Below are 16517 nucleotides of genomic sequence, written 5' to 3' on the forward strand. Positions count from 1 at the left end.
TCCTTCGGCTCACTTCTCCGAGTCTGTGGTGGTCCCTTCGGCTCACTTCTCCGGGTCTGTGGTGGTCCCTTCGGCTCACTTCTCCTTCTGGACCACTACTCCGGGTCTGTGGTGGTCCCTTTGGCTCACTTCTCCTTCTGGACCACTACTCCGGGTCTGTGGTGGTCCCTTTGGCTCACTTCTCCTTCTGGACCACTACTCCGTGTCTGTGGTGGTCACTTTGGCTCACTTCTCCTTCTGGACCACTACTCCGTGTCTGTGGTGGTCCCTTTGGCTCACTTCTCCTTCTGGACCACTACTCCGGGTCTGTGGTGGTCACTTTGGCTCACTTCTCCTTCTGGACCACTTCTCCGGGTCTGTGGTGGCCCCTTCGGCTCACTTCTCCTTCTGGACCACTACTCCGGGTCTGTGGTGGTCCCTTTGGCTCGGCACTTTCATCTTCACCTGAACAGTCACCCACTGGAGGGCAACCAACTGTTCCAATCAACACAATAGTGCAGATCCAGACAGCAAGGCCACACAGCCTAAAGGATTGGACTCCCTCTCTCCCCCTCAGGGGCAGGAACTCGTCTGCAGAGGAGATGTGTCGCGCTGCATGAGGCAAATGGTGGTCACACATTCTAGCTAAGATCTGGTTCATCCAAAATACTGCCTGTAATCCAAGTCACTGGGAGGCTGAGGTTGGTGGATCGAGTGAGCTGAGGAGCTCTGGGCTGTAACGCGCTATGTTGAACAGGTGTCCTCACTAAGATCGATATGGTGCTCCTGGGGGAGTCTGGTACCACCAGGTCGGCTATAGAGGGGTGCACTAGCCCAGGTTGGAAACTAAGCAGGTCAAAGCCCACATGCTGTCCAGCAGTGGGATAGTGCCTGTGAGTATGTGTTAAAAATATCTACTTCATGGTGGCAACTGCCTCTGCGATACAATAACTTGAGCAGCCCACAAGAGTAAGAAAAGTAAGCAGACAAACTATATTTAGCAGGTACTTTTCTGAAAATGTAGAATTACACTAACTCCTACTGACGAAGTGAGTGAATAACACATTCATATCAACGCAGCAGAAATCTATTTTACTGGGATGTGTATTTTACTGGGATGTGTATTTTGCTGGGATGTGTATTTTGCTGGGATGTGTATTTTGCTGGGATGTGTATTTTGCTGGGATGTGTATTTAGCTGGGATGTGTATTTTGCTGGGATGTGTATTTTACTGGGATGTGTATTTTGCTGGGATGTGTATTTAGCTGGGATGTGTATTTAGCTGGGATGTGTATTTAGCTGGGATGTGTATTTAGCTGGGATGTGTATTTAGCTGGGATGTGTATTTTACTGGGATGTGTATTTTACTGGGATGTGTATTTTGCTGGGATGTGTATTTTACTGGGATGTGTATTTTGCTGGGATGTGTATTTTGCTGGGATGTGTATTTTGCTGGGATGTGTATTTAGCTGGGATGTGTATTTAGCTGGGATGTGTATTTAGCTGGGATGTGTAATTTGCTGGGATGTGTATTTTGCTGGGATGTGTATTTAGCTGGGATGTGTATTTTGCTGGGATGTGTATTTAGCTGGGATGTGTATTTTGCTGGGATGTGTATTTAGCTGGGATGTGTATTTTGCTGGGATGTGTATTTTACTGGGATGTGTATTTAGCTGGGATGTGTATTTTGCTGGGATGTGTATTTTACTGGGATGTGTATTTTGCTGGGATGTGTATTTAGCTGGGATGTGTATTTAGCTGGGATGTGTATTTTGCTGGGATGTGTATTTAGCTGGGATGTGTATTTAGCTGGGATGTGTATTTAGCTGGGATGTGTATTTTGCTGGGAGGTGTATTTAGCTGGGAGGTGTATTTTGCTGGGATGTGTATTTTACTATGTAACACTATAAAATGCAGTATGACAGTAAAACTATTGTTTTCAAGGCAAAGGAATAATGACATGCAGAAAGATCTTAATCTGAGTCAGTCGTTTATTGATTTTCAAATGTTCTACAAGTCAAACTTGATGAACCAAAGCATGAGATACATTGACTGGCTCAGCTTCGTTAGTTTGTTACAAAAATATCAGTGTCTCCATCTTTTGAATCTTCCTTTTCCAAGCTCATGTTTGTAACAGCAAAACCCACAAGATAAGAGAAAGACAACAACAAAAAATTCTGGTCAAAATCAAACATTGAGGACACCACATCTAACAGATTGAAAAATATAGGTTTTCTATATATTTACATTTTCATTCCCCCTTTCAAATGATCTAACAGATTATCATCACACAACTTAGATCACATACTTTGTTCGCATCTTCCCAGTCAAAATTATTTTCATATGCCAGTTTTTTTACTTTAGCCTCTTGTCCAGGACTGGACAAGATCACAATAAAGCCCAATAAAACATTATGGTGACAAACACATAATGTGATACAGTATATAAAAAATATTAAAATGAACAATGGCAAAAACTGATTGGTATACTGAATGTCACTAAGCAATATAATATTTTCACTACCCCACAACCACAATCCCAATTCACCAATTCAGCAGACATCAGTATTTCAAGGGTTGTGGTGGTTTAATCCAAGCAGCAAACTACCTCGAACCAACCAAAATATATAGAAGAGAAGCTGATTGTTACAGGTCTCTAGTACATGTTTGTTCTCCTCCTGGTAAAAGTCAGAGACCATTTTGTGGGGTAACATATTGTTACATTCAACAATTCAGTACATGTGGATATGTTCGTGGATATGTTAGAGACTGTCATTATGATGTCACTGTCGCTGTTTTAGAGAATGCCATTATGATGTCATAGCTCTTTTAAAGAACATTACTGTGGTGTCATCTGAGATTTTCCTGAATCCTTTGTTTCAGAAGGTTATGACAATGATAGTTATTTACTGCAGCAACACACTAGAGACAATTCAGTGTGTGTGTGTGTGTGTGTGTGTGTGTGTGTGTGTGTGTGTGTGTGTGTTCTTCCCCCCCTTACAGTGAAGGAATAAGAGAGAACAGAGTCATTAATAACACATGAATACTGTGTCAAAGCTACCATACTGTAGGTCCACAGATGTGTATAGCCTACTATATTAATACCCTCAAACAGGAACAGCATGCAAAATGTCCCCATCATACATATCGCAGAGAGATCTTCCAATCTCTGCAAATACGACTAAGTATCTCACAAATCAGTAAAAACATACATTACCAGTCAAACGTTTGGACACACCTACTCATTCCAGGGTTTTTCTTTATTTTTACTATTTTCTACATTTTGAATAATAGTGAAGACATCAAAACTATGAAATAACATATATGGAATCATGTAGTAACCAAAAAAAGGTGTTAAACAAATCAAAATATAACTGTAGCCAACCTGACAGCTTTGCATTCTCTCAACCACCATCATGAGGGAGTCACCTGGAATGCATTTCAATTAACAGGTGTGTCTGGTTAAAAGTTAATTTGTGGAATTTCTTTCCTTCTTAATGCATTTGAGTGAATCAGCTGTGTTGTGACAAGGTAGGGGTGGTATACAGAAGATAGCCCTACTTGGTAAAAGACCAAGTCCATATTATGGTAAGAACAGCTCAAATAAGCAAAGTGAAACGACAGTCCATTATTACTTTAAGACATGAAGGTCAGTCAATCTGGAAAATGTCAAGAACTTTCTAAGTTTCTTCAAATGCAGTTGCAAAAACCATCAAGTTCTATGACGAAACTGGCTCTCATGAGGACTGCAGGATAAGTTCATTAGAGTTATCAGCCTCAGAAATTGCAGCCCAAATAAATGCTTCACAGGGTTCAAGTAACAGACACATCTCAACATCAACTGTTCAGAGGAGACTGCGTGAATCAGGCCTTCATGGTCGAATTGCTGCAAAGAAACCACTACTAAATGACACCAATAAGAAGAAGAGACTTGCTTGGGCAAAGAAACACGAGCAATGGACATTAGACCGGTGGAAATCTGTCCTTTAGTCTGATGAGTCAAATTTGAGATTTTTGGTTCCAACCGCTGTGTCTTTGTGAGACGCAGAGCAGGAGAACGGATGATCTCTGCATGCATGTGTGGCACCCACTATGAAGCATGGAGGAGGTGGGGTGATGGTGTTTTGCTGGTGAAACTGTCAGAGATTTATTTAGAATTCAAGGCACACTTACCAGCATGGCTACCACAGCATTCTGCAGCGATACACCATCCCATGTGGTTTGCCCTTAATGGAACTATCATTTGTTTCAACTGGATAATGACCCAACACATCTCCAGGCTGTGTAAGGGCTATTTGACTAAGAAGGAGAGTGATGGAGTGCTGCATTAGATGACCTGGCCTCCACAATTACCTGACCTCAACCCAATTGACATGGTTTGGGATGAGTTGGACTGCAGAGTGAAGGAAAAGCAGCCAACAAGAGCTCAGCATGTGGAAACTCCTTCAAGACTGTTGGAAAAGCATTCCAGGTGAAGCTGGTTGAGAGAATGCAAAGCTGTCATCATGGCAAAGGGTGGCTACTTTGAAGAATCTCAAATATATTTTGATTTGTTTAACACTTTTTTGATTACTACATGGTTCCATATGTGTTAGTTCATAGTTTGATGTCTTCACTATTATTCTACAATATCGACTGAGTAGGTGTGTCCAAACTTTTGACTGATACTGTATATCAACTCCCCATTAGAAATCCTCTAAAATGACAGGAGATAACAGTAACAGATATACCAAAGTCTACATTATGAGGAACAAGAGACACAGATAGATTGGTCAACAGCAACCACAGTAACATTCCGGCTAAAATAATAAAACACACAAAAATCCTCTAGAATTTGCAATATTTAGACATTTTGCCAATCACATCTTTAAAAACAAAATACAATGAATCTCACATTTATACACAAGTAAAACACCAAAGACAAAACTTCCCATTACTCAGTAAAACACAAGCCATGTCCCAAAACAAAACACACAAGATACATTACATTATTGCCAACTCTAATAGGGATTCACACTTGTGCTTCAAACACAAAAAGTCACATTCGGGGCTTTCATTCAGTTTTCAGATATCGCTCAGGTACATTATAGGTTGCTTTTCAGTTAGGACATGATAAGTGCTTTAACTCAACTAGTGCCCTACATGTGAATCTCCTGAGAGGCCAAAGTAGACTACTGAATAGTTACTGTGCAAAGACAGAGCTATAAAAGGATAAACTGCATAACCATACCATTACAGTGCTTGTTAGTATACATGTGGTTGTACCAGTTAGTACCAGCGACTTAACCATAACTATTCTGGTTTATTTGAGAAATACTAGGGTCTGAGAGAGAAAGTGGCATATTAAGCTTTGGGGTCAATCTCAGTCTCACTACATTCAATTTTCTTTTTTTGTCGCATCTTCCAAAGATAGTGCTTCGACTTCTCCATTTCAGTAAAACTGTTCAAAATGTAATAAGGCAGGAAATAACGGTTACTTTAAACATTATACCCCCCACCCAAAGTAAATTATATATACAAGTCAAGCGCAGTCTTAGCCTGCAAATCTATAGATCTACACTACTGTTCAAAAGTTGGAGGTCACTTAGAAATGTCCTTGTTTTTGAAAGAAAAGCACATTTTTTGTCTATTAAAATAACATAAAATTGATCAGAAATACAGCGTAGTATCCGCAAAACACCAGTCTCAATGTCAACAGTGAAGATGCGAATCAGGGAAGCTGGCCTTCTAGGCAGAGTTGCAAAGAAAAAGCCATAGCTCAGCCTGGCCAATAAAAAGAAAAGATTAAGATGGGCAAAAAAACACAGACACTGGACAGAGGAACTCTGCCTAGAAGACCAGCATCCTGGAGTCGCCTCTTCATGGTTGATGTTGAGACTGGTGTTTTGCGGGTACTATTTACTGAAGCTGCCAGTTGAGGACTTGTGAGGCGTCGGTTTCTCAAACTAGACACGTACTTCTCCTCTTGATCAGTTGTGCACCGGGGCCTCCCACTCCTCTTTCAATTCTGGATAGAGACAGTTTGCACTGTTCTGTGAAGGGAGTAGTACACAGCATTGTACGAGATCTTCAGTTTCTTGGCAATTTCTCACATGGAATAGCCTTCAATTCTCAGAACAAGAAAAGACTGACGAGTTTCAGAAGAAAGTTCTTTGTTGCTGGCCATTTTGAGCCTGTAATCGAACCCACAAATGCTGATGCTCAACTAGTCTAAAGAATGCCAGTTTTATTGCTTCTTTAAAATCAGCACAACAGTTTTCAGCTGTGCTAACATAATTGCAAAAGGGTTTTCTAATGATCAATTAGACTTTTAAAATGATAAACTTGGATTAGCTAATACAACGTGCCATTGGAACACAGAAGTGATGGTTGCCGATAATGGGCCTCTGTACACCTATGTAGATATTCCATTAAAAAATTTGCCGTTTCCAGCTAACATAGTCATTTACAACATTAAAAATCTCTACACTGTATTTCTGATCAATTTGATGTTATTTTAATGGACAATTTTTTTATTGCTTTTCTCTCAAAAACAAGGAAAATGTTTAAGTGACCCCAAACTTTTGAACGGTAGTGTACATATAGCTATATCAGGAGTCTATGGGTTTCCATACTCAGCGATTCAAAGGGCATTGGGTCCCAATGGGTTTCCCTCCCTCCCCCACCCCACAGTAGAGCAGCTTTGGTGGGAGTAACACCTCCAGACTCAGGTCACAAGCTGGAAGCCTGGGTCTGCTGCGGTAGCTGTGTGTGGTGAGCTGTGTTGGGGGGCCCCAGCTCACAGTCTTTGGGCCCCTCTTCCACTCCCCGTGCGTACAGCAGCACCAGCGTGACGGTGGTGAAGGTGGCAGCATTGACGGGAAACGCTCTGAGCAGGGTGGAGGTAAGACCTCGTGTGAACACTCTGAGCCCCTCCCTCCTCACGCTCTGCCGCACGCAGTCAGCGATGCTGGTGTACTGGTAGACCCCACCCACCCCATCCGCCTGGAGGCGGGACTTAATCACGTCCACTGGATAGGTGGAGAGCCAAGAGGCAATCCCGGACATCCCACCGGCGAATAGCAGTTTGGGGATCATGTAGGGGTCGTCAGGTTCACAGCCAATGGAGCGAGTCAGGACGTCATAGGCCAGGAAGTAGACTCCGAAACCGGGGGTTTCTCGGATCAGCGTGGTAACCATGCCACGGTTCACCCCCGACAGCCCCTCCCGCTTGTAGATACGGGCCAGACAGTCCAGGGAGTTCTTGTACAGCTTCCTCTTGGACTTCTTCTCCCCAGTGCCTTAGTAACACAGTATACTTATAAATACTAGTGATGGGTACCAATATGGAAAAGTTGACTCTAGGAGAAACATGAAATAGGTGGCCATACATGTTTTGAAAAGGTTTTAATAGTTAGTGCCATTGGTGAACCCTTTAAAAACTGATGCTATAGACGGGTGGGTTGACAACGTCACCAAAATTATGCGTGCGCATCGCAGAGGAAAAAGGCAATGTGTTGTTATCATTCTGAATGGTCAGATCTCTAGCAGCAATGACAAGAAGCGGCCATGTGGAAAATCGTAGCTGGCTTGTTACAGCTAGTTGTATGTTGTTCTTGAAAACATGTCTTGTTTTTAGGTGTTTTCATTTATGTCACATCAATGCTAATATGGCAAAAAATTTGCTAGCTAGCTAACCAACAACTGTAACTATGTATTAGAGAAAAAATGTGTGTGTATTGTGTTATAGTTTACAATATAGTTAACATGTTGTCAATAATCCTTTGATACTAAGGCAACCCACTTTGTTTTGCCCCAAAGTTGAGTATGTATCGTCTTTGTTGCTAAACAACCCATCCGTCTATGGTGCACACGTTTTCCAACAGTGTAGGGGCAGTGCACCGGGTACATTATGCTAGCTAGCTGAGATAAGCTAAAATGACAAACATTTGACAACTAGCTAGAAACGTTTGCTAACTAGAACAAAAACATCTGCACAAACTAACTACACAGAATGTGCTTCTTAGAAATTATTGTTTGCTAAAGAGGTAGCTAAATGGCTAGCTTGAAAAGGCAGAGTACAATCCACAAATTGTTTAACTTGCTGGCTAGTTAGCCAAGTTGCTCCACCACCAAATACTGGGGAAACCAATGAATGAAACATGGAACACTTTTGCCCAGTAAAGTCTTCATACAAGTGTTAACAACAGTTTTTGTTATCTTAAAGTAACAAATACCTCATCAAATCATGATATGGCACTCTCCGAAGGCAGTGTTGCATGCTTGCAACAACGGTATTGTTACCACAACCTACTTCACTCAAATCAATATGATATCAAAGAATTATCAAAATTGGTCCCCAAGGTTGTCAAAAAAAAGTCTAATACTTGTTCATGACTTTCTTCATAACATATAGCAACTTCAATTGAAATAAGTGTGTGCATCTTTTTACATGCATGGGCATACGAGGACATCTAGTGGTCAGATGACCTGGTTCATACCTCACCATGACACACGTGTAAACAAAAGCATTTTCTTTTATTTTTAATTCAGACCGTTTTAAGCAGTCTTTTCCGAGTATTAAAATGGTGCTTTCAAGACAACTGGGAAAGCAGAAAAAAAACAGAGGTCAAATTATGATGTTGACCTCCAGGTCGGCACTCTAGAAAGATGCCGGAGGTTCCAGCTTGGAATTCCGATTTGGATGAGCGTTCAAAACTATTTTTCCCAGTCAGAGGTCTTTTTCCCCCTGAGTTGCCGGTTGTCTTGAATGCACTGAAGTCTGAGATTTTTGAGTTCCCAGCTGTTTTGAACGAGACATTAAAAGCACATTATTTTGATAATCCCTACCTTGCATCTGCATGCGTGTCTTGGCCAGCTCCATGGGGCAGCAGATGACACACTGGATGGTTCCAGCTGCGGCCCCGGCCAGGAACTGGTTCATAGGGGTGTCATGGCCCAGGTAACGCATAGCGTTTCCCTGCACTCCAAACACTATGGCGTTGATGAAGGTTAGGCCCATCATGGGGGAGCCGATGCCTTTGTACAGCCCAAACATCTGGGGTGGGGGGGTGAAGGAGGGAGAGAGAGATGGGTCAGGCAAAGAGAGGGTGAAATGGAGAAATTAAAAACATTTTATATATCAGGCTATGGACTCATGTGGAGCATGAAAATAGCGAGACACATAATTCTAACTCAACGCATGTTGAAGAATTAATTTATAAACTTGTTAAAACCCTTATAAAGTTAACAGAACACAAAACAAAATACGTATTCCCAATGGCCATATTTACTACAGGGCGCTACATTTACCTTTTTTTACAAGGAGCATAGGTTGAAAACGTAGGCACACACAAAGACTTTATGAGCACAATGAAAAATATTTGGGGTAATAAGGGTAGAATCCTTCATTTTTCAAGGGACACTAATGCTCTTAATAAATAAAAAGTGCTCTTGAATAAAAATTCCAGGTAGCACAGCTAAATATTTTGCCGCATTTGCGAGTAAAATGGTCGCACTGTAGAGCTCTGTGCTACTGCCTCTCCCACCCCAATCAGCTCTGTGAGTATTCTATCAGGCCCATAACAATCAGTCACAAGACAGGTGAGGTCGTCTGAAACAGACAGGTCCAGGATCAGCGCTTAGGACAAACGGACCTCATCAATAACTCAAACAGAGCAGACTTCAATGTGGTTGTGTTGATGGGAGAGTGGCCAAAGTCTCAAACAAATCTGAAGCCTATAGGACTATAATATACCAAACATGACAACTTAACATGAGCTCATCGCCTGTTTAAAGTTAAATTGGAGACACAGCTTCCACTTAAATGATAAAGATTTAGGTAGGACTTACCGACTCCTGCCGAACGATGGACTGGAAACAGTGGTAGGTCCCGCGGTAGAGAGGCTTGTCCACATTCTGAACCTGGAGTCTCACCTGCAACACACACACACACAGGTCAAGGTCAAAGAGAACCTGTACGGACAATCAGCATCCCTCCTGAACAAACCAACACTTCCTGACAACAGTATCACAACATAGCAACAAAAATGAGGGCATACAGAATAGCTTACACACAATTATAAACCACATGACCAAAAGTATGTGGACACCTGCTCATCGAACATCTCATTCCAAAATCATGGGCATTAATATTGCGTTGGTCCCCCCTTTGCTGCTATAACAGCCTCCACTCTTCTGGGAACATTGCTGCTGGGACTTGCTTCCATTCAGCCACAAGAGCATTAGTGAGGTCGGGCACTGATGTTGGGCGACTAGGCCTGACTTGCAGTTGGAGTTCCAATTCATCCCAAAGGTATTCGATGGGGTTGAAGTCACTGCTCTGTGCAGGCCAGTCAAGTTCTTCCACACCGATCTCGACAAACCATTTCTGTATGGACCTCGCTTTGTGCACAGGGGGCATTGTCATGCTGAACCAGGAAAGGGTCTTCCCCAAACTGTTGTCACAGTTGGAAGCACAGAGTCGTCTAGAATGTAATTGTATTCTGTAGCGTTAAGATTTCCGTCACGGTAACTAAGGGGCCTAGCCCGAACCATGAAAAACAGCCCCAGACCATTATTTCTCATCCACCAAACTTTACAGTTGGCACTATGCATTTGGGCAGGTAGCGTTCTCCTGCCATCCGCCAAACCAAGAGTCGTCCATCGGACTGCCAGATGGTGAAGCGTGATTCATCACTCCAGAGAACGTGTTTCCACTGCTTCAGAGTCCAATGGTGGCAAGCTTTACACCACTCCAGCCGAAACTTGGCATTGCGTATGGTGATCTTAGGCTTGTGTGCAGCTGCTCGGCCATGGAAACCCATTTCATGAAGTTCCCAACGAACAGTTCTTGTGCTGATGTTGCTTCCAGAGACATTTAGGAACTCAGTAGTGAGTGTTGCAACTGAGGACAGACAATTTTTACATGCTACGCGCTTCAGCGGTCCCGTTCTGTGAGATTATGTGGCCTACCACTTCGCAGCTGAGCCGTTGTAGACGTTTCCACTTCACAATAACAGTACTTACAGTTGCCCAGGGCAGCTCTAGCAGCGCAGAAATTTGACTAACTGATTTGTTGGAAATGTGGCATCCTATGACAGTGCCAAGATGAAAGTCACTGAGCTCGTAGTAAGGCCATTCTACTGCCAATGTTTGTCTATGGAGATTGCATGGCTGTGTGCTCGATTTTATACACCTGTCAGCAATGGGTGTGGCTGAAATAGCCAAATCCACTAATTTGAAGTGGTGTCCCTATACTTTTGTATATATAGTGTATGTACTGCCATGAAGTGTATAAACATGATTTTTCTGACACAACTTGGTAAACTCAGACATCAAAATGTTGATAGGGGATGGGGACGAGTCCTATTCTTGTTGTGGTTCAACAAAAATAAGACAGTCAAAGTGACAGAGAGAGAGAGAGGGGTGGATGGATTGACCTTTGCTGTACTTACTACAGTGTACTGTTGTGTAGAAGTATCTACTAACACAGTAAGACCTTTTCTGTGAAACGAATAAAGTCCTTGTTACATTAACAAAGAAATCTTCCACAATCATTAGACCTACGCAAGCAGGATGTGTATGAAATCAGCAGCATACATACATACAAACAAAACAGCATCTGTTATAGTGTGGAGAATACGGTCATCAATTTCCCCTTACTATACTGTGTTGCTGCTTTTTATGGTTGTTTGAGACAAGCAGCAACTATTGAACTTAGTGACTGCAAGCTTTATTTTCATATAATGGAAAGAAACAGCCCAAAACGATAACAACCAGACTCACCTTAACCGTGTCAAAAGGGTGTCCTACTAAGACTCCGGCAGCACCTGAAGAGAAGAATGAGAGAGCAGTCAGACAGGATAGACTACGCTTAACCGAGAGCAGATTGTTCAAAAAAAATGACAAGTAAAAATGACTGTAGCCTATGTGATACACAGATAGTTTGAGAAGTTGTATTCTGGTAGAAAAAAAAAAGTTATTTATAGCAACCAAAACATTGTTTCTGTAAACTAAATAAAATAGCCATGTCCGCTATTCAGATCTCAACAACAGAAATTGTAAACATAAGCCATTTAATGTTGGCTCTCACCCCACAGAGGACATCACATCAGCCTGCCAAAATATAAGCTGTGATTCATCTGAGAAGGATATGGAAACCCTGTAGCCATCAACAACAACCTGTAGCCTAACTGTAGACCGACAGCAGACCTGGGTTCAAATACTATTTTAAAATCTTTCAAATAGTTGAAGCATTTGCTCCAGCCTGCTTTGCGTGCCAGATGGGCAGGGTTTACAGTTGAGACTATTCCATTGGTCAGGCTGGCTCAATCAAGCACCGGCAAAGTATTTAAAATGATTTCAAATAGTATTTGAATCTAGGTATGACAGACCGCTGCCTCATATATGGCAAGGCCACTGGGGAGAGACTGAGTCTCCTTCAGGAATAGCTTTGTCCAAGCGACTGCTCCGGAAGGTACTGTATATAACATGTGTACAAGCCCTCTCCTCCACTCCCCATGGCTCTGAATACAGAGTGAAACCTCAGCCCTGGGCCCTGACAGCAACTGTCCTGCTATAGGCCTTGATATCGGCCTACATAGTTTGGCGGACTATACTCCAAACTGGCATCAAACGTTCCAAAACAAACATTATAGAAGGTTGGAATGTGTAGTGCACCAACAGAATGCTACAACCCAAACAGAGCTTGCAGAACTCTGTGGCTGTAGGCCATCTGTCTTTGGTATGTCTGTGCCTCTCTGGGACTGGCTAGAAGAGTAAGGCTAATCCTTACTAAGCGCCTGCTGTGCCACAGCCAGCCAATCAGAGCCAGCCTCCTTTTGTAAGCCAGGTAAAGAACAGCAGTAGGCATGTGCATGGGTCAGTGCGATCCGGGATCCTTGGGATGTCCCTACCCTAAATCTTTACCTTAACAGAGAAAATGACATGATTACTTGTGTACTTGGCAACCGGCAGGCAAAGGGCCATTTTGGTCATATTTTACAATACCTTAGGTAGCTACAGCTACAGCAGAAAAAACTACCAGCAAACTAACAGTACCCTGGGTAATTTGTAAGTTGAGTTATTTCAAATTTTCTATCTATACCGAACAAAAATATATAAAAATGCAAAAATGTCAAAGATTTTACTGAGTTACAGTTTATATAAGGAAATCGTAAAATGAAATAAATTCATTAGGTCATAATCTATGGATTTTACATGACTGGGCAGGGGCACAGCCATGGGTGGGCCTGGATATGCATAGGCCCACCCACTGGGGAGCCAGGCCCACCCAATCAGAATGAGTTTTTCCCCACAAAAGAGCTTTATAACAGACAGAAATGCTCCTCAGTTTCATCAGCTGTTCGGGTGGCTGGCCTCAGATGATCCCGCAGGTGAGGAAGCCGGATGTGGAGGTCCTGGGCTGGCGTGGTTACATGAGGTCTGCGGTTGTGAGGCCGGTTGGACTTCCTGCCAAATTCTCCAAAACAACTTTGGAGGCGGCTTATGGTAGAGAAATTAACATTACATTATCTGGCAACAGCTCTGGTGGACATTCCTGCAGTCAGCATGCCAATTGCACACTCCCTCAAAACTTGAGACACCTGTGTTGTGTGACAAAACTGCACATTTTAGAGTGGCCTTTTATTGTCCCCAGCACAAGGTGCACCTGTGTAATGATCATGACGTTTAATCAGCTTATTGATATGCCACACCTGTCAGGTGGATGAATTATCTTGGCAAAGGAGAAACATGCTCACCAATAGGGATGTAAACAAATTTGTGCACAACATTTGAGAGAAATACGTTTTGGTGCGTATGGAACATTTCTGGGATCTTTTATTTCAGCTCATGAAACATGGGACCAACAATTTACATGTTGCGTTTATATTTATATTATGCAAAGGTGTCTGCCTAGTACAAAGTAACTACGCAAGTTTTTCATTCCCCTACGGTCAGCTTGGAATGATTGCTTTGAAAGCCTAATGCAGGTTTTCAGAGGAATTGATTCACAAATGCTCAAAGGCTTGGTTTGTCATAATTTACATTTTAGTCATTTAGCAGGCGCTCTTATCCAGAGCGACTTACAGCAGCAATTAAGGTTAAGTGACTTGCTCAAGGGCACAGGCAAATGTTTCACCTAATCAGCTCAGGGATTCGAACCAGCAACCTTTCAGTTACTGGACCAATGCTCTTAAACACTAAAGCTACCTGCCGCCCACTTTTTCAGCGTGCCATGTTGGCAGCAAAAGTTCCAACATAATTACATTCTAGTCGGAATAGCAATTAGAATAGTATTGTTATGGAACACCTGGTGCCAACATGGAGGATAGTGTACACTCATGTATGTTTATGGCTCACCTCCAAATAGTGGGCCTAATAGGCTTACATTCCCATATAATACTAAAGTTGCCTTCTGAGTCGAGTCGGGCTTTTCACGCCACTCCACTAACGTTGAGCATGTGGATCCCTCCCCTATGGGTTTACATGTACACCAGACCCTTCCATAGCAGACCAGTGACAGCAGGAGGGAGAGTGAGATTGGTCTGTGAAGGGGTATGTGTAGATGCATATCCTTTTTACAGTAGAGCCATCTTAGGTTATCTGTTTCAGTCTGCAAATATAACAAATGTGTGCACTAAGTCGCTCTGGATAAGACCGTCTGCTAAATTACCAATGACCAAAGTGTAAAATGTAAATGTAATGCTACAGGACATAGGACTACATGCTTTCCATTCTTCACAGGGTGTACAGAGGACATTAAGGAGGCTTGTGGGTGGTTGGAAAACACCTGTGGTAGGATTTCTAGACCATGTCCAAGTGAGAAAGAAGGAAGGAAAGAAGGAAGGAAGTCATTTTATCTTTCTCCATCGATAGCCAAGTAATTGAATATTGACAAGTAACTTTGTATGCCTGTTATTTGACGTATAAATCATTGATTGATGGAGCAGTAACTGAAACCACAGGATGTATCACTTATCATAAATAATTTCACCAGAAGTAGACCTTTAACTTTCAACAACATAAACTTAGTCTTCCTGGAGAGAAGGGCCATCCATCTACTTTATGAACCAACCACCTATAAACAAATCTAACCAAGAAGAATAGCACCAAGGTAACATTGGAGACTACTGGCATCAGATTCCTAAATAAGGTCTAACCCTGAAATGTTGACGGTGGTTACCCATATCCCCTGGTATTCAGCTTTTCTGACACAGAGACTACTTTTTTCTGACACCAGATAGCAGACTCAATATGGCTTGCACCGACCTGACTTACCAAATAGGCATATATCTACATTGCAACAATGTCATGCCTACCAATTATTCAGACTGTAGGCTACAGTATCTTATGGTGTCAAATTGAGTTTGTTATTCCTGGTATATGATGTTACAATCATAGCCACAGGAAGATGTTTGGGTATGGGGGATGCTGTGATTTGTACCGCAGTGCACTGCCTCAATAAAAAATATATAATAATAATAATAAAAATGTATTCATATTTTACTTTCAATTTTCAGGGGGTTCAGCACCTCTACTTCCCGCGGCTATGTTTACAATCACACAGAGTCAGTTACTGCATTGTCTGAATAGTTCCAGACAGCTACAATATGTCACGTCTTCCCATTTATATAGATATCATTTGGAAAATGTACCTTGCGTGCCCTGTTGACCCACTTGCGCCAAATACAAAAATGCGGTTTAAATCACGGAATGGGATTGCATCATCACACACTATCGATGTAACTACCTACAGTAGTTAGCCGGGTGATCATGTGAACAAGGCTAGAGTTGAACAATCTCAATGACATACATTGTGTCAATTTGTGTGAGCTATGTAAGAATGAATTTCTCAAATTGGTGTAAAGACAATTATCTGTGTGTTTGGTGTGACGATAGGTAGCCTATGACGATGGATGGGTGCGCTTGCCTTCCCTGATTGGCTTAGTGCAGCCAGTAGTTAGCTAAAGCTGCCTCCTGGGTTGGTGTGCTTCAAATCAGACTTACCTCCAATGCAGCCAGCGAGAAAGTCCATCACCACTCTTCAGTACAAATGTGCTATTAAGAGTGTCAAATATCGGTGAATTAATACGTTTTGATGCCGATTCGTTTGCCACTTAAACAGTTTGATGAAACACAGCTGCGCTAGTTGGCAACAGTCTTCGTCTCCTAGCTAGGCTAATGTGCTATCAACTTGCTAGCTAATATATCCTTGTTGCGGCCGTTAGAATCACTGAGGTATGAATAGAGTAGCTACACGACCTCCATGAACTGTCCAAGCTAAGTGATTTTACGATCCCCTCTCTGTAGTAATCTCGACCCTGTGTCTGTCTAACCAACGTTTTGACAGATGACATTGGAGGTGGTTACTACCTGCTTCGGGTAAACATCGTATCCAATCACATTACAGTGCCGAAGGCACCACCCCTCTTTTCAATCTTACCCCCAACGTTTATTGGTTGTGTATGAAAATAATCGCACATTCAAGGTTGCGTCAGCAATACGGTGTGACGTTTTTGGTCATTGATGAAAACACCCCACAACCAACTCTCGTTT

At 42.4% G+C, this 16517-nt stretch overlaps 1 protein-coding gene across 1 annotated transcript; it reads right to left on the reverse strand.

The window, feature by feature from the left end:
* Nucleotides 1-1956: 1956 nt before the first annotated feature.
* Nucleotides 1957-16355, reverse strand: LOC139582654 (mitochondrial basic amino acids transporter-like). The gene is made up of 5 exons (XM_071412850.1): nucleotides 15969-16355; nucleotides 11745-11788; nucleotides 9810-9893; nucleotides 8808-9015; nucleotides 1957-7258 (listed from the first exon to the last, which is right to left on the reverse strand). Exons 1-5 carry the CDS (start codon nucleotides 15994-15996, stop codon nucleotides 6690-6692), a joined length of 933 nt encoding a protein of 310 aa, XP_071268951.1. The 5' UTR covers nucleotides 15997-16355; the 3' UTR covers nucleotides 1957-6689.
* Nucleotides 16356-16517: the final 162 nt, after the last annotated feature.

This window comes from Salvelinus alpinus, chromosome 8 (genome assembly GCF_045679555.1).
Source record: "Salvelinus alpinus chromosome 8, SLU_Salpinus.1, whole genome shotgun sequence".
Lineage (NCBI taxonomy): Eukaryota > Metazoa > Chordata > Actinopteri > Salmoniformes > Salmonidae > Salvelinus > Salvelinus alpinus.

What these genes read in the sequence shown, in the direction of transcription:
- LOC139582654 (XM_071412850.1), bottom strand. Translation starts at nt 15,996, where the DNA reads ATGGACTTTCTCGCTGGCTGCATTGGAG. An exon ending in CCATCGTTCGGCAGGAGTCG is followed by an intron (nt 9,016 to 9,809) that starts GTAAGTCCTACC and finishes CCCCCACCCCAG; the next exon opens with ATGTTTGGGCTGTACAAAGG. An exon ending in GACACGCATGCAGATGCAAG is followed by an intron (nt 7,259 to 8,807) that starts GTAGGGATTATC and finishes TGTGTTACTAAG; the next exon opens with GCACTGGGGAGAAGAAGTCC.